Source organism: Bos indicus, chromosome 25 (genome assembly GCF_029378745.1).
Source record: "Bos indicus isolate NIAB-ARS_2022 breed Sahiwal x Tharparkar chromosome 25, NIAB-ARS_B.indTharparkar_mat_pri_1.0, whole genome shotgun sequence".
Lineage (NCBI taxonomy): Eukaryota > Metazoa > Chordata > Mammalia > Artiodactyla > Bovidae > Bos > Bos indicus.
The window spans coordinates 23,778,344-23,797,278 of record NC_091784.1 but is presented as its reverse complement, the minus strand read 5'-3'; the positions used below and the strand labels follow the sequence as shown (position 1 = coordinate 23,797,278).

At 45.3% G+C, this 18,935-nt stretch overlaps 1 protein-coding gene across 2 annotated transcripts in view; it reads right to left on the bottom strand.

Annotated features, from left to right (window-relative positions):
- The window catches only part of LCMT1 (leucine carboxyl methyltransferase 1), a 69,452-nt gene that overhangs the window by 27,995 nt on the left and 22,522 nt on the right, over nucleotides 1-18,935 (bottom strand). Inside the window, exons 2-5 of one of the 2 annotated variants that reach the window (XM_070779834.1) lie at nucleotides 12,855-12,946; nucleotides 10,338-10,459; nucleotides 3,178-3,254; nucleotides 782-843 (exon numbers count right to left, since the gene is read on the bottom strand). In XM_070779834.1, coding sequence (XP_070635935.1) covers nucleotides 782-843; nucleotides 3,178-3,254; nucleotides 10,338-10,459; nucleotides 12,855-12,946 — 353 coding nt within the window. The remainder of the gene's footprint in view (nucleotides 1-781; nucleotides 844-3,177; nucleotides 3,255-10,337; nucleotides 10,460-12,854; nucleotides 12,947-18,935) is intronic. The other variant, XM_070779836.1, reaches the window with a different exon arrangement.

The window sequence follows — 18,935 nt, the reverse complement described above, 5'->3', positions numbered from 1 at the left end:
TGAGTACTGCAACTAAGACCTGGTGTAGCCAAATATACAAATTTAAAAAAAAATTTGAGGGGAAAAATGAAGGCAGGGGCCAAGCAGGTGACATAAACCAGGAAGCATATCTGGTGTGAGACAAGAGCGGGTGGTGGGGTCAGAGCTGGGGAGGACACGACCTGTCTAACCAAGGCAGTTGCTGCCAGTGACCACCATGCAGGAGTCAGGGTCTGATGTTTTCCAAGATCTGATATTTCCAAGCAAAACTGGAAATCAAGACTTTCATGAAAAATCTATTTTTGAAATGCTAACAACTAATTTCTCATTATAAAAAGATTTAGGATTGGGGACCTATGGACATCTAAAATGAGTCATACCAAGTGAGTGAAAGTTGCTCAGTCGTGTCTGACTCTTTGCAACCCCATGAACTATACATACAGTCCATGGAATTCTCCAGGCCAGAATACTGGAGTGGGTAGCCATTCCCTTCTCCAGGGGATCTTCCCAATCCAGGAATCAAACCGGGGTCTCCTGCATTGCAGGCGGATTCTTTACCAACTGAGCTATCAAGGAAGCCCAAGTCATACCAAAAATCATTTTAAATTTCTTCCTGGTAACAGTGGTGGAAGACAACATTATAGCAACAGAAGGATAGATGCGAGCATGTGCACACATGTGCACACACACTAACTCACACACACACACTAACTCACACTCGATCTTTAAAAAGAAAAGGGGGAAAAAAGAGCTGACATGGTCCTACAGCCCAGGTTGTATGACTCAAGTTATGGATACTTGCCCATTTGAAGTGTGTCCTCTGAATGCAAGTCTAAAATGGGTTTTGATAGGAGAGGTTTCAGTCTGCAGAAGATGGGAAAAAGAAAGATGAGGCAAGTAGCTCATTTACCACTAAAACACAGACACGCATACTGACACAGCAAACAAGATATTGGGTTGGCTAAGAAGTTTGCTCAGGTTTTTCCAGCAGATGTCATGGAAATATCCAACAGACTCCTTGGCCAATCCAATATCACTAGTGTTCAAAGGAAGGACCACGCCAAACGGTCATCTGTTTAATCACACTTGACCTTAGACACATATAATAAAAGTCTACAGGATATGAGTGTCAGTCAGGTTAGGTCAGCTAAGCTGAGAATCTGCTATCAAATCACAAACAGATCACAACACACTTACTTAGAAACAGCTACAGACAGGCAAGCAAGAATCATTCAAATGTTCCAGTATTTTTCAAGTCGTTCAAATGTCTTGCCTCTTCTCAAACAGAACTTTTTAAGACAGCTTATTATTCCTCACAGACAAACTAAAAATATTGACTCTTACTGAGACCTAAAGTTTAGTAACATTTATGTGATAACTCCCTCAATCAAGAATCTGCAAAACACTAGGGAATTCCCTGGTAGTCCAGTGGTTAGGACTCTGTGCTTCCACTGCCAGGGGCCTGGGTTTGATCCCTGTTCAGGCAACTAAGATCCCACAGGCCATGGTATGGCCAAAAAAAAAAAAAAGAATATGCGAAAAATCAGAAATCAGAGAACCAAGTTCAATATCCCAACAACCATACACAAATGTCAATGCTTTTTAACCCCAGAAAACCACCCTGGGCCTTGAGCCTACCTGCCCTGATTTCACTCAAGAGTTCCAACAAGTTTAGTCACACTTTGTATTTAGTCACACTTCGTAGTGTTCCCAGAGCATCAGAATTACAGTACAGCACCTTCAAAGCATATTTAATGTAGATATAATTTTATATGTAGAAAGGGTAAAAAAACTTATTTTCATGTGTGTGTGCACACAGTCATGTCTGACTCTTTGTGACCCCTTGGACTGTAACCCTCCAGTCTCCTCTGTCCATGTTATTTTCCAGTCAAGAATACTGGAGCGGGTTGCAATTTCCTCCTCCAGAGGATCTTTCCGACTGAGGGATCAAACTCGTGTCTCTTGCGTCTCCTGCAGTGGCAAAAGATACAAGGATAAACTAAAAAAATAAAGTTTGAAAATGACCTCCAATTCTCTCTGGATGTCTAAAGAATCAGACATCTCTAAAGGATAAGCAGAAACTTTTGTGCTTATCAAAAATTTGGTTAAATGTTAAGAATTGGGATTTTATTTATATGACCACTATAAAAAGGAGAGTGGACCCGTAGGTTATAACTGTTGGAAAACCTTAACCTTGGTCTTGAAGTCAGGGTTTAAATTTCAGTTCCACGCCTTTCTGGGTGACTTTAGGCAAATTAACTAAACTTCTCTGAGCCTCAGTTTTCTCATCCTGTAGAAAGGGGTCAATGATACCACTTAATTTACAAGTAGGCTCTGAGGACTGAGGAGGACCATCCAAGTGAAGCATTTAACATGAGGGTAGGCAAAGAAAAACTCTTGGCAAAGATTAGCAAACTCACCACTTACAACTTGGCAAATTCCTTGAAAACTGAACTCAGAATGGCCCCTGTTACATCTCTTATATAGTAACTGTAACTTCAGCCTCCCATTCATTCATTCAAAAAATTCTGAATGGACTTCCCTGATGGTCCAGTGGTTGAGAATTCATCTGACAATGCAGGGGACGTGGGTTCGATCCCTGGTCCAGGAAGATTCCACTAAGCCCGAGTGCCACAACCACTGAAGTCTGACTGCCCAAGAGCCTGTGCGCCGCAACAAGAGAAGCCACCAGAATGAGAAGCCCTCAGAACACTAGAGAGTAGCCCCTGCTTGCCACAACCAGAGAAAGCCTACACAGCAACCAAGACTCAGCACACAAATATATATATATATGCTGTTGCTTTTTTAAAAAAAAGAATTTTACTACATATCTATTCTGGGGCCAGGCATCTTTCTATATCGTAGGGATAAAGAAGTAAGCAAAATACACACCAAAATTCAGATTAATATACAACACTGCTAATCAACTATCCAAAAATATTTTTAAATTCAGATTACTAATCTACTGTAAGTCACTTTTTTGTTAATGTTCAGGGGAATTACAAAAACAGAGAGAAGAGCCACAAAGGACGGTGTATTTCCTGTTGACTGCACAATACATTGGAATGAGGGTCCTGGGGCAAGAAAGAGAGTAGGGAGGGGATGAAACATGAGGTTTCCCACATCCAGACCCGCGGTCTCCCAGGAGCTGGTTCTGAAGCCCACCAGGCTCTTGCTTCTGGCCAAAGCCACACTTACTTGATGCTGTGCAGCTTTCTCGTGACTATCATCGGAAAGTCAATTTCGAAATATTTTCTTGGTAGAAGATCCTCATCCTGAGAAAAAAAAAAACAGAGAGTAATCCTTATACAAGGTTTCCCTGGTGGCTCAGTGGTAAAGAGCCTGCCTGCTAATGCAGGAGACACAGATTTGATCCCTGGGTCAGGAAGATCCCCTGGAGAAGGAAACAGCAACCCACTCCTGTATTCTTGCCTGGGAAATCCCATGGACAGAAGAGCCTGGTGGGCTACAGTCCATAGGACACGACTTCATGACTGAGCACACCTGCAATTTTTATATAATTATTACTCATACATTCACAGATCACTTTCACGTACCAAGTCCTAGGGGCCCAAAGAACAATGGCGGTGCTTCAGGATTTAAAATCAGGGTAATGAGGACTTTCCTGGCAGTCCAGTGATTAAGACTCACACTTCTACTGCTGGGAGCAAGGGTTTGGTCCCTGTTGGGAGAACGAAGATCCCACATGCCTCAAAGAGTGGTCAAAATACAAAATAAATTAAAATCAGGGGAATGATATAGTCAGAAATGGTCTCTCCAATTTACTTGGTCTCAGCATCAAGAACGGATGGAGGGGAAAAGGAGATTATTGTAGTCGTCCAAGAGAGAAGTGACGGGGAGTCTGAACCAGGAGAATGGTCACAGGGATGTTAAGAGGTGGTCTGGAAGGAGGACAGGAGAAGTATTTCTCAAAAACGCAGCTTGACACCTATTAGAGAGGGTCAAGAAACCAATGTGGTGGGTTGTAACCAGCAGACTGGGGGTGAAATAAAATAAAGTAATATACATCAGAAAATTTCACATGGAATTAGGGTCAGCATTTTTCTGTGATATATAGTGGGGTGGGGTGGGGTGGTAAACAGCAGGTACGCTGGAGCCCGGACATGGGCGAAAGGTTCCAATCCGCACTCCACCACTTGTTTGCTGTAAGGCCTTGGGACAGCCACTAAAATCCCTGGGCCAATGTTTCCTTATTTGAAAAGTAGGGAAAATGATTAACACCTCATAGAGTTGTGAGGATTAAAGAAGAAACGCATGAGTAACACTCGGAATGGGGCCTGCCCTTAGTAAGCATCATGGGTGTCCTTATATCTTGTGTGTACAGACATATGTACATAGATTTAGGTCCTGGCTAGGAGTGTACAGTTCTTTTTTTTTTTTTACTGTGGCTACAATTTTAAAAAGTGTGAAATACACACACACAGCCCTGCTTCCCTCTTTTCCTTTTTCTAGCTTAGTCAGTGGTTATACCCCATCCAGTCAACCTACTGGTTGTGCTAGAATTCTCTCCAGCTTCTCCTCCCCGTCCAATCAATAACTTAGCCCCAAATGTATGCAAATAGGTTTCCCTAGTGGCTCAGAGGTAAAGAAACCGCCTGCAATTCTAGAGGCACAGGAGATTCAGGTCAATCCCTAGGCCAGGAAGATCCCTTGAGGAAATGGCAACCCAATCCAGTATTCTTGCCTGGAAAATCCCATGAACAGAGGAGCCTGGTGTGCTACAGTTCATGGGGTCGGACAAGACTAAGCGACTGAACACACACACGTATACAAATCTATGCAAATATGAGATCACTATGTAATAATACTATGAAACTAACATAATATTATGTCAAATTATATGATATCACTTATATATGGAATCTAAAAAAAAATGATACAAATGAACTTATCTACAAAACAGAAACAGACCCACAGACACAGAAAACAAACTTATTGTTATCAAAGGGGAAAGAAGGGAGGGATAAATTGGGAATTATATATATATACACACACACACATATATATATACACACACACTGCTGTGTGTTTAGTTACTCAGGCAAATCTGACTCTTTTCGACCCTCTGGACCATAACCCACCAGGCTCCTCTGTCCATGGGATTCTCCAGTCAAGAATACTGCAGTGGGTTGCCATGCCCTCCTCAAGGGGATCTTCCCGACCCAGAAATCAAACCAGGGTCTCTTGCATTGCAAGTGGATTCTCTACCAGCTGAGCTATCAGGGAAGCCCACATATACACACTACTATATAGAAAATAACAAACAAGGACCTACTGTATAGCAGACTATACTAAATATTTCATTATAAGCTCTAAGGGAAAAGACATATATGTATAACTGAATCACTCTGCTGTAACACACTGTAATTCAACTGTACTTCTCAGATCCATCTTCAGCTGTGAAGACAAAACACCACCCCCATTTGCCTGTAGCAGCTCGTCATACCCTAAGACTTAGCAAGAAACAAGGCGCCCCACAACCTGGCCAACATACCCAGAAAGGGGCTGATATCCAGAGCCTGGTGGGGGCTTCTTTGGTGTAGAATAGGACAAACAAAAAGGTGGGGTAAGGATGATACCCTTGTTTCTGACTTGAGCGATCCGGCAGGTAAGAGTACCATTTATGAAGACAGTAATGAGAGATGGCCCCTTCATGGATCACCGCCTTGTTGTGGGCGAAGGGGTTTATGAAACTCAGTAAAGTTATGAGCCATGCCATGCAGGGTCACCCAAGACGAACAGGTCAAAGTGAAGAGTTCAGACAAAACACGATCCACTGGAAGAGAGAATGGCAAACCACTCCAGTATTCTTGCTGCAAGAACCCCATGAACAATATGAAAAGGCAAAAAGATGTGACACCGGAAGATGAGCCCCCGCCCCCCGGGTCGGAAGCTGTCCAATATACTACTGGAGAAGAGTGGAGCAAACTGGAGACAGTGAAGAACAGGGGAGCCTGGCGTGGGGCAGTGCAAGGGGTCAGAAAGAGTCGGACGCGACTTAGCAACTGAACAGCAGCAGCAAGTGAGAGACGGAGGACAGGTAGGAAGTGGGAGCAGACCTGCCCAAGGACGGAGTGATGGGGGCAGAAACCACGAGCACGCACTTCCCGGTGGGAAGGCGACCCCTAAGGGCAAGAACAGAATGAGGAGATCCGCCCACATGGAAAAGGGTCCTCAGTTAAAATTGCAGGGGATCTGGTTTGGGAGAAGGAGGGGAAGAAGACGGAAGGAGGAAGAAGGAGAGGGAAGGAAGAAGGAAGAAAAAGAAAACAAAGGGATGAGATGGTTTCCTGCCATCAGAGGAGACCTGGGCTCACCCACCCTCAGCTGTTCACTCCTGGAATTGCAACACACAGCTGCTGCAGGACTGCAGAGCAGGGCTAGGTAAAAGCTGTCTGAAGATGTTCAGAGGATATGTTAAAAGGATACACCGAAATGACTTCTGCTAAGAAATTCTACAACACCTCTCAAGAATTTGTACTCATGAGGTACGGAGCAACAAGAACACTCTAAAACTGGGACTTCCCTGGTGTTCCAGAGGTTAAGAATCTGCCTGCCAAGGCAGGGGACTCAGGTTCAATCCCTCATCCAGCAAGATTCCACGTGCCATGGGGTTACTGAGCCCATGCACCACAGCTACTGAGCCGGCGCTCTAGAGCCTGTGCTCTGGACCAAGAGAAGTCACTACAAGGAGAAGTCCGCGCACTGCAACTAGAGATAGCCTGTGGGCGGCAGTGAAGACCCAGTGCAGTCAAAAAAGCTACTAAAAGAAAAAAGGCCTAAAATTCCAGAACACCACACGGACAATCCAAAGCAAATAAATGAAGGACAGCATAGAGTCCTACATCACTTTGTACTTTTTAAAGAGCTTTCCCAGGCACTCGGGTACTTGATCCTCCTAAGAATTCTGAATAGGGGATCACTGTCAAAAGAAAGTTTCTAAAAGGCACACCAGGAGATTTTAACAAACAGCCATCCTCTTTCTTAGCTTTCAGAAAGGGGCAAAATGGCTCTGGCAAGTGATGCTTCAACTTTTCATTCTGCAATTCTCTGTGGCTCTTCCGACACCACTCCCAAGTAGCTCACAGGGCACGGGAGGCAGGGAGACACCCAAAGCTGAGCATGGCCACTGGGAGGCAGCCAGGAACAGCCACGAAGAAGGGGGGTTCCTCAAAGATCCAACGTGATCAATTGCTTCACGGGTGGCCAAAATCGAGACTGCTTCCTGTCCACACCCGACCCTCTGGTTGGGCAGAAACAGAATCCAAGGGCTACAAAGAACCAAGGCCCCTCTGTGATGACATAGAAAGGTGGGATGGAGGAGGGGGAGGAAGGCTCAAGAGGGAGGGGATATATGTACACTGATTCACTTGGGCTTCCCTGGTGGCTCAGATGGTAAAGAATCCGCCTGCAGTATGGGAGACCTGGGTTCAATCCCTGGATTGGGAAGATCCCCTGGAGGAGGGCATGGCAAGCCCCTCCAGTATTCTTGCCTGGAGAATCCCATGGACAGAGGAGCCTGGCAGGCGATAGTCCCTGGTGTTGCAAAGAGTTGGACACGACTGAGGGACTAAGCACAGCATAGCTGATTCACTATGTACAGCAGAAACTAACACAACATTGTAAAGCAATTATACTCCAATTAAAAAATAATTTAAAAAAAGAACTGAGGACCCTTACAGGGTTTCACTTACCCTTTATTTTTGCCTCATGACAAGATCAACTTTCCCTGTTCTTGCCTGCTGCCTGAAGATGGGCATCTGTGACTGTTCAATAGTGAGCCCCTGAGATTATACAGAATGAGCTCACATGGTTGTGGCTCCAGAAAGCCTGTGACTTGCAGCTGAGCCTCTGCTGGGGCAGCTGGGGGTGCCATCCCAGGTGGAAAGAGCCCGAGATATCACAATCAATGGACAAGATCTCCCTGCTCTTTTATGGAGGCACATACAGCTCTAAAACAGGGATTAGCAAACTTTCTGGCAAGAAAGTAAGCAGTTTAGCCTTGGCAGACCTGAAGATCTCTGTCGTAACTACTCAGCCCTGCTCCAAGTACCAGAGCAGCCATAGGTAAGAGGTAAATAAATGTGCATGGCTGTATTCCAATAAAACTTTATTCACAAAAACAGGTGGCAGGCTGGATTTGGCCTGTGAAACCTTTGCTCTAAGGGAGCAAATAAGATAATATTTGTCTTAAAAAGAAGAACTTAAGATTTTTTTTAAAAAATTCTTCAGATCAATATAATTATCAAATAATTACACTGATTTCCAAATTTCCACATAGGACTTTGATGCCCTGAGCTAGTCCCCTTTCTCGCCTCTTTTTCTTTTAATAATTTTACTTATTTTTGGCTGTGCTGGGTCTTCACTGTTGTGCGGCTTTTCTCTGGTTTCAGCGTGCCGTGTCTACTCTCTGGTTGCCGTGTCTTCTCTTGTTGCGTAGGACAGGCTCCTGGGCAGGCAGACTTCCGTAGTTGTGGTACATGGGCTCAGTGGCTGGGGCTCCTGGGCTCTAGAGCACAGGCTCAATAGTTGGGGTCCATGGGCTTAGCTGCTCGGTGGCACGGGGGATCCTCCCGAATCATGGATTGAACCCGTGTCTCGTGCATTTATTTGGCAGGCAGATTCTTATTCACTGAGCCACTGGGGAAGCTCCTTGTCTTTGTTTCTTGCAAGGGGTGCATATGCCTCCGTGTACCTTGCTCAGAAATTAAAATCTCAGATTTATTAATGATTAACCCACCTACCAGATGGCGGTAAAAGAAAAAAAAAATGGCCAAGTCCAAAGGGTGTCAGGTCGAAGGAGGGATCTCTCCAGCAGTCTGTATTAATGCCGGCGGTACACACTCTTTGACACTGCCTTCTGTTCCAGTCGCTTCCACCACACCAGGGTCACAGTGTTATAGGGGCACAACTAACACAAAGAAAAGACCCCTCACGCAACCACAGGGCTGCGTGCAGAGGAAAGAGGAAGGAATCGGGAGTTCGACGAGCTGCAGGCCAATGTTGGTGCACATCCCAGTGCCACTAGCTGTCCAATTTGGGGGAACAACTTCCAAAACCTGGTATTCCCCATCTGTGTGAGCTCCTCCAACAGAGCTCTCATGTTAATTCCTGAGGTCATGTATGTGTAACCACACTTCGTAGGGACTTCCCTGGTGGCTTAGTGGTGAAGAATCTGCCAGCCAATGCGGGAGACACAGGTTCAATCCCTGATCCGGGAAGATCCCACGTGCCACAGAGCGGGAGCTATTGAGCCTGTGCTCTAGAGCCCAGGAGCCGCAACTACTGACCCACATGCCACAACTCCTGAGTCTGTGCCCTAGAACCCATGCTCTGTAACGAGAAGCCCCCACAATGAGAGGCCCAGGCCCTGCATCCCGACAGGAGTCCCCACTTGCCACAACTAGAGAAAAGCCTGCACAGCAACGAAGACCCAGCACAGCCATAAATAAATAGATTTAAAAAAAAAAGCAGTCATAAATATCAGTTATCTTATCCAGAAGGAAGAATGCAGCGGCAAATGATTAACACCAGGGCCATGTTGAGGCCACTGATTTTTGAGTAAGAGGAAGGTTGAGAGTTCTTATGACCAAAGACCTTCTTATCAGGTGATGGGGACAAAACAGATAATGCAGGTTGAGTTATGTTATACCCTCTGATTTATCTTGCTCTCTGTCTGCAAGAAATCTGGAGAATGCACATACCCATTACTGCCACCAGATAGAAGAACCAAGAAAAACCCGAAAATGCCATCAGTGGGATATTTGTAGGGAAAAGGTTTGGTGATAAAATCCAGTCTAGGAATCAAAGACCACAACTTCAGCCCTGGGTTTGCCACTAACCAGACCCAAGTTTCCACACCTGCCCTTGAACAACCCCAAACAGAACAGTTGAGGAATCAAATCAGAGAATGACTTCAAAAAGGCTTTGGATCATGTTATCTTTACCCAGTCTTGCAAATCTCCCAGTGTTACTACCAAAGACACTGTTATTCTAACAATAAAATCTTCAGTTCTCATCAAAATTACAAACACATATGTTCTTTTGTCTCAGCAGTTCTACTGATAGAATTCTTTCTCTGATACATTTCCACACATGCAGAGGAAAATGTACCCAAGGAATTGTATTATAACCCTGTCTGTGGCAGCAAAATGTGAGCAACAACCCACATATCTTCACTAGGGCCCTAGTGGGATAAAGTACAGAGCTGATGGAAGTTGTGAGGGATGGGAGACAGGCTCCCACCCCATTTTAATCTCTTTTTTCAAGTTTTTGAACCAGGTGAACATCTTCAGTAAACTAAATTAAAACGACTGAAGAGAAGGGGGGAAATTTACCTTTAACATCCAGAAGGTGGTATCCATCCCGGCCCCAAGATTTAGAATTTGACAATTACATTCTGTCTTCCGTAGAAATGCCTTTGTAAGCTGACTGACGCCATGGACTCGAGCAAAATATCCTAAGTGACAGACAGAGAAGCAAGCTATCACTTGGTGACGACAGGAATAATCCATGCAAAGCCCACAGTGCTAGGGAGAGCAGAACAACACTGTGCCCTTCTTCAGGTCAGGAGAAATAATGATTTCCAAATTCTTCTTTTAAGGAAAAAAAAAAAGCTGATCAGACCAAAATAAGTATAAGCTACTTAATGGTAGTTTAAGAAAAATAAAATGCCCTGTCCTGTTACTTAGGAAAGACGAGTATCTTTTATCAAGACACTTTTAAAAGTGTCTTGATAAAAGTGTCTTTTATCAAGATCCAAATGTCCTCTTGGAAAGGTGCTTTTTCACGGCTCCAGGGGAAGTTAATGAGTACTCTGCTAAAACTTGTCTGCAATGCAAGAGAAGCAGGAGATGCTGGTTTGATCCCTGGGCTAGGAAGATCCCCTGGAGGAAGGCATGGCAACCCACCCCCAGTATTCTTGCCCAGAGAATCCCATGGACAAAGCCTGGTAAGCTACAGTCCATAGGGTCCCAAAGAGTTGGACACGATTCAGGGACTGAGCACACATGGAAAATAACATTTTTAGGTCAGGGAATTGGGCAGATGAATGTCAAAGCAAGGAGAGCCATGATTCTTATCTTGTTCCTTTCACCTCCATCCTGTGTGGGTTACAGCCTCTGTGTTTACAAAATGGCATCACCAACGTGAGGGTGGCGAAGCGGGGAAGCAGAGATACCAGCAAGTGGTGGCCTAATTAATGGACTTGTTAAGCTCTAGGGTGAGGAGCTGGAACAGAGGAGATGGGAAACCCAGAAGGGAGACAGGAAGATAGCGGCTATCTGTTCTAATGGCCTGATACTCAAGGTGCAAATGCTTTAAGAGCAAAATTTGAGAGTAGTATTCAGAAACTTTGTCATTTGACAGACAAATTTTAGTGAATGTGCTGATAAATATTTTGAGGGATTCCCTAACAGTCCAGTGGTTAGGACTCTGTGTTTCCACTGCCAGGGACCAGAGTTCGATCCCTGGGCAGGGAACTAAGAACCCACAAAGCTGTTTGGTTCGGCCAAATAACTAATCAATTGATAACCCCTACATGACTTATAAACAAACAAATACTTTGGGCTTGTGTTTACATTTTATTTTTCTAGTAAATCACCTTTTTTTTTTTTTTGGCTGCACCGTGAACCATGCAAGATCTTAGTTCCCCAATCAGAGCTCGAATCCATGTTCCCTGCAGTGGAAGAAGCATGGAGTCTTAACCGCTGGACTGCTAGGGAGATGCCTCTAGTAAATCATCTTTATTGTATTCTGCAGAATATTATCCGCAATGGATTCAATTTGAGGAAACAATGTCCTCACCTCAGATCTTTGGGGAGTGCTCTCCTCCTGGGCTGGAGGTCCCCAGTCTAGACACGTGGACCCGGGAGGGGAAGAAGGAAGGAGGCTGCCACACGGCCCAGGGCTACGAAGAAGAGCGGCTGCCTGCCTCCAGAACATTCCCTGGGAAATCCATCTGGACAGCGGCAGAGGCAGGCTTCAGGAAGGCCTCTTGGCCAGGCCTCGCCCAGGCTAACTGCTGCCCAATTCTACCCTCAGTTCAATGTTAACTACCAAGTCCTGCTCTTTAGGAACCACTATTTACACATTTCTTTGCAGTTCTTACAGAGTCCACCTACAGGACCCATCTTTAGGGCCAAGATTCCCCTACCCACAAGAATCATGGTCAGTGGTCAATTTTTCAATCTGGCTGCAACTAAGTCACATTCCTGTCTCAAATCCTTTGACTTCCTTGCTGGAAATTACTTGCAGAACCTAACAGTGTTACTAACAAAATAGGGCAACAACAACAAAAATAACCCCCTATATGAACAGACAGCTCTCAGCAAAAGACATGTAAGTGGCTTTTAAACACAGAATAATGAGTTTCAACCACACCTTCAAATAAGAGGAATGTAAAACACCATTTTTCATGTACCAGGAGAAGGCAATGGCACCCCACTCCAGAACTCTTGGCTGGAAAATCCCATGGACGGAGGAGCCTGGAAGGCTGCAGTCCATGGGGTAGCTGAGGGTCAGACACAACTGAGCGACTTCACTTTCAATTTTCACTTTCCTGCTTTGGAGAAGGAAATGGCAACCCACTCCAGTGTTCTTGCCTGGAGAATCCCAGGGACGGGGGAGCCTGGTGGGCTGCCGTCTATGGGGTCACACAGAGTCGGACACGACTGAAGTGACTTAGCAGCAGCAGGGGAATAAAGATTAAAAGTTTCATAACACACTGTGCTGGTGTCAAAGTTGGGAAACGAGCACTCTGGTGGAGACAGTACACCCCGGAACTCTCTTTTTAAGAATGAATTCCTAGAACCCCAGGGATTCATGAGATGTAGGGAAGGGAGCTGGGCACTTGCCTCGGTTAATTTCAGGTGCCTTCCTCTCTTTAGAGAGTCTCACCAAATGCTGGATGTAAGGGTCCTGCCAGTAGCCAATGCTCACTGCAAACCTGAAAGAGATGAAAAAGGAAACAGGTGATTAGAGAGAAGGGTCAGGCCAGGTTCCATGGGCAAGTTCCCAGGAACCAGGTCAAGGATCCAAAGATTCATCTCTGGCCAAATCATGCAACTGGAGGTTATCATAATAAGCGAAGTCAGAACAAGAAAGATAAACACCACGTGATATCACTAACAAGTGGAGTCTAAACTATGACACAAATGAACCTATCTATGGAACAGAAACGTTTGCTGACAAAGGTCCGTCTAGTCAAGGCTATGGTTTTTCTAGTAGTCATGTTTGGATATGAGCTGAACTATAGAGAAAGCTGAGCACCAAAGAACTGATGCTTTTGAACTGTGGTGTTGGAGAAGACTCCTAAGAGTCCCTTGGACTGCAAGGAGATCCAACCAGTCAATCCTAAAGGAAATCAGTCCTGAATACTCATTGGAAGGACTGATGCTGAAGCTGAAACTCCAATACTTTGACTACCTGATGCAAAGAACTGACTCAATGGAAAAGACCCTGATGCTGGGCAAGACAGAAGGCAGAAGGAGAAGGGGACGACAGAGGATGAGATGGTTGGATGGCATCACCGACTTGATGGACATGAGTTTGAGCAAGCTCTGGGAGTTGGTGATGGACAGGGAGGCCTGGCGTGCTACAGTCCATGGGGTCGCAAAGAGTCGGACACGACTGAGCGACTGAACTGAACTGAACTGATGAAACAGAAACAGACCATGGACATAGAGAGCAGACTGGTGGTTGTCAAAGGGAGGGGACTGGTGGAAGGATGGAGAGGGAGGTTGGGGTTAGCAGATGTCGGCTATTACATATAGAATGTATAGACAACAAAGCCCTACTGTACAGCAGAGAATTATATTCAATAGCCTACATTAAACCATAACAGAAAAGAATATTTTAAAAAAGAACGTATGTGTGGGGTATTTACACACACACACACACACACACACACACACACACACACACACACATATATAACTGAATCACTATGTTGTAAGCAATAATTAACACACTGTAAATCCACTACACTTCAATTTTAAAAAATGAAAGGTTAAATAACATTTAATGCTCCAGCACAAGTTTAAACAGACTCATCCATTCATCCACTTTTACATTCACAGTCACTCCCATCACACTTCCCACCACAGTCATTTCTTACCTCTCTCTTCCTGCATATCATTAATTCCTTTCCCAGGACCCTGGCCTGGCGTGCTGCGATTCATGGGGTCACAAAGTTGGACACGACTGAGCGACTGAACTGAACTGAACAGACTGAAACAGCAAGTAAGCTCACCTCATATTTCATACAGCTCTTTGAACATTTATTCACACAGCAAACTCCCTGGCCGGAGCTAGTCAGGTAACTCTGTCCAAACAAGAGTTTTGTGTCCAGGGGAAGGGAGACCCAAAAATAAATAGCAAATATCACTAATAACTACCAAAGTATTTCTCCTGACTCTGTCAGTCCTTTCATGTCCCTTAAGGAGGCTGTAGTGGAGAAACCAGGAACAAATAAAGCAGCTACAACTTGGAAAGTGCCAGGGTAGCCTAAAGGTTCTCAACCCCAGTCTACACTACAAGCAATGATAGACGCCGTGTTCCAAGCCTGGGAGCTAAAGCCCTGATTACCATTGGAAATCTCCTGGCAAACATAAGTGGAACCAGCCTCAGGATAAATGAGAAGTCAGGGAAGGAATCTGGATCCCTAGGGCCATACCACACCCCCCAGGGGCCCAGAGCCTTCTCTACCACACAAGGAAAATTTAGTGAGATAATAAATGTCTTTACCACTTACATCAAATTGAGTCAGGCTTCTGTTACTTACAACCTTAAGCATCCTAAGTGATATCCTGCATGATACATCCACTCCACATTGCCTGGTAAGTAAGCTGAAACTTAGAGCGTGTGTGTGTGTGTGCGTGTATGGTGTCACCCAATTAAGTTCTAAGCTCCCAGATGCACAAATTACATCTTTTCTTTTCTTCATACCTACCAACAAGGTTTATGGGCTCAGTTGCTCAGTCATGTCCAATTCTTTGCGACCCCATTGACTGTAGCCCCACCAGGCTCCTCTGTCCATGGGATTTCCCAGGCAAGAATACTGGAGTGGGTTGCCATTTCCTACTCCAGGGAATCATCCCAACCCAGGGATCAAACCCATGTCTCCTGAGTCTCCTGCACTGGCAGGTACATTCTTTACCACTGCGCCACCTGGGAAGCCCCTACCAACAAGGCTTACTGCTGCCTTAACGGCAACAGCTGCTGAAGTCTAGACAAACATGCCCCCCAGTCTCCTGCACCCATGTCTGCACATCCAAAGGCATTCTCAAGGAAGCACATATGAGAAACACCCAAAATACTAAGGAACACAATTTGCTAAAAGCCCAGACTGTCCAAGGAGAACAGCAGACCGAGTTTTACAAAGCAAAGTTGCTCAGTTGTCTAAAACAGTGATTCTCAGGAATTCCCTGGAGGTCCAGTGCTTAGGTGGAGAAGGCAATGGCACCCCACTCCAGTGCTCTTGCCTGGAAAATCCCATGAACAGAGGAGCCTGGTAGGCTGCAATCCATGGGGTTGTGAAGAGTCGGACACGACTGAGAGACTTCACTTTCGATTTTCACTTTCATGCATTGGAGCAGGAAATGGCAACACACTCCAGTGTTCTTGCCTGGAGAATCCCAGGGACGGGGGAGCCTGATGGGCTGCTGACTATGGGGTCGCACAGAGTCGGACACGACTGAAGCGACTTAGCAGCAGTAGCCAGTACTGAGGACTTCACTGCTCAAGGCGAGGATTCAATTCCTGATTGGGGAACTAAGGCACGAATCTCAGCCAATAAAAGTAGTGCTTTTTGAACAATGAGTTGTGACCCATTCATATCACAAAATCAATGTAATAGTTTGCAAATCTCCATTTTAAAAAATGAAGTAGAACACAGTAAAGCAGGAAATAGCAGCATCATACTATCTTGGAGAAGTCAGGGCTGTTTTTGTGAAACTTTTGTTTCAATGTGTGTTGGGTATATAAGCCCTCTGAAAAAAGTGTTCTTGAGAACTCCCTGGCGGTCCAGCGGTAGACTTGCAACTCTGAGCTTCCACTGCAACAGACATAGGTTCAATCCCTGGTGGGGGAACTAAGATACCACAAGCAAACAATTACCAAAAAGAAAAAGAAAAAAGAAACACTGATTTAGGAATCACTTCTCGCCATCTAGTGGTAAAAGTCATATGTGCAGTTGCAGCAAGATGGGTAGATGATGTAGATGTGATGAGAATACAGGTCAAACTGTTCCTGCCCCACATCCAGGGCAAGAATCCTGTTGACAACACAGAACCACTGTTGACTACTCCCCACAGAGAAGGCACTCGCCCCACCACCAAGAAGCTCAAACTGCTGAAAAGCCGATCAATTTGCCTCCCTCTAAGTGTTCCCTGCTGGAGTCATTAGTGGCATCTTGGATAACAAGGAGCAGTTTCTATTCCTTCCAACTCTGCATTATCAGTCAATTTAATACTATTGATTCAGTCCAGCAATGTTTATTGAGAGTCTAGCAGTATTTGTTGTCTGCTAAGTGCCGGGCATTGGATTACAGTGGTGAACAAAACAGAGAAGCGACAGAGACAGAGATCACAACAAATGAGGGAAGTAATTATATGGTGAATGGAGGAGCTATAGTAGAGGTTAAAGGGAAAGCCTCTTACAGGGCATGGCTGAGCTGAGTCCTAGAGAATTAGGGAAGGGCAGCTGTGCAAAAGGCATTCAAGACAGGAGGAACTGCAGGGAGAAATGCTCGGGGGTGGGGGTGGATGTGGAATGTGGAAGCAGGAAATAGGGAGGGCTGGAGGAGAGTAAGAAAACAGGAGAAACTGGAGAGGAGGTTGGAGCGAGCAGACTCAGGTCATACAGGGCCTGGCAGGAGCCTGGGATGGATCCCCACAGCACATGGGGCGTGGTCAGTGATGTCTGGCAGTACAAAAAGGTGGGGCGAGGCATGGACACAAGCCAAGGACCTCCCCCCAATCACTTGGGGAGACACATGGACATAACCCAAGGACCCCTGATCACTAGTTCCCATGACTCCTGCTTCCTAAGGTTACCATCACAAGTCTCTCCCCAGTCCTCAAATCCAGATGACTGCCAGTGGTTACCATGCCTCGGAGTTAAAAAGGATCTCACAGCTTAGCCTGGGAGAGCAGCCAAGATAAAAAGACTAACACACTGCCGGCAAGAGGAAAGAAGAGGGCGCTGCTGGGCGCTGCTCCTGGGAAGTCCGAAGGGAGGTGAGCACCGTGATTCAGGATCTACAGGCCGCCAAGGCAGCTGAGCAGGTAACAGTCACCTACACAATCAGTACCAACCAGTCATCTATAACAGGAACTAGGGGACTTTCCCTGATGGTCCAGCGGTTAAGACTCCACACCCCCAATGCAGCGGAACTAAGATCCCACAGGCTGCATAGGGCGGCTGGAAAAAAAAAACAAACCCAAAAGAACTGGGCACGGCAAGAGGTTCATAAAACGTAGACTATATTTCATCATATCTAAGACACCATCAATTTCAAGATTGAAAAAAGAAATTAAAAAAACACTACCAGCGAATGTTTCTTTTTTAATTGCTTAGAATTTTACCTTTGTAATTATTGAAAAAGCTCCTTTATTGGGCCAGAGTGTCATCATCTCCCTCTGTCTTGTACAGACAGAAAAAAGTGTGAGGTAAGCTGGCTAAGCCCTCACTTTCAGGATGTCTGTGCCTTTCCACACAATACTGACCTCTGTGTCACCAAGGGCATTGGTGAGGATGTATTTCTTTCCTTTAATATTTGTTGATTTATTTATTTTGCCTGTGCTGGGTCTTCACTGCTGCTCTCGGCTTGCCTCTGGCTGCAGAAAGCACAGGCCACTCTCTAGTTGTGCAGGAGCTTCTCACTGCAGTGGCTTCTCCTGTTACAGAGCCTGGGCTCCAGGCGTGCGAGCTTCAGTAGTTGTGGCTCCCGGATTCTAGAACACAGGCTCAGTAGTCGTGCACACGGGCTTAGTTGCTCCATGGCATGTGGGATCTTCCTGGATCAGGGATTGAACCCATGTCCCCTGCATTGGCAGGCAGAGTCTCAACCACTGAGCTACCAAGGAAGCCCCTAAGGGTGCATTTCTTAAGAGATCTCCAACATTCTCTCTGAGATTTTCTTCCAAGCAGCTGACCCTCAACCTGGAAGTTTGGCTACTGGCTCTTTCTTGATCTCATCAGAAGATATTAAGGAATGATTTTCAACAGCAAACAGGATTTGTGTCTTTCTTCAAATGGCCTTAAAAGGTAGGTGGACTAAAGCACCGGGGGCTGTGGTCACAGCTTTCCAACCAGGCCATGCCATCAGGAATAACCCTGTGTCTGCTTGCACAGGTAAGGACACCTCTGATGTCACTTGACAGTGACCAAAAGTAATGTTGAGAGTTAAGACACATCTGATTTCAGAAAAGTTAAAATCCAAGACCATGTGCATCACAGAATGGCTCAGATAGTACTGTCACATACACATGCATAACTGAAATCACCTAGCTGTACTGCCTGAAAATAATGTAAATCAACTATACTTCGATTTTAAAAAATAGTACAGAAGCAACCTAAGTGTCCATCACAGAGAAGATAAAGATGTGCTACATATAAACAATGGAATATTACTCAGCCATAAAAAGGAATGAAATTGGGTCATTTGTAGCTATGTGGATGGACCTAGAGACTGTCACACAGAATGAAGCAGGTCAGAAAGAGAAAAACAAATATTGTGTATTAATGTATATATGTAAGGAAATGGCAACCCACTCCAGTGTTCTTGCCTGGAGAATCCCAGGGATGGCGAAGCCTGGTGGGCTGCCGTCTATGGGGTCACACAGAGTCAGACATGACTGAAGCGACTTGGCAGCAGGCAGTGGAATCTAGAAAAACGGTAGAGATGATCCTATTTGCAAAGCAGAAACACAGAC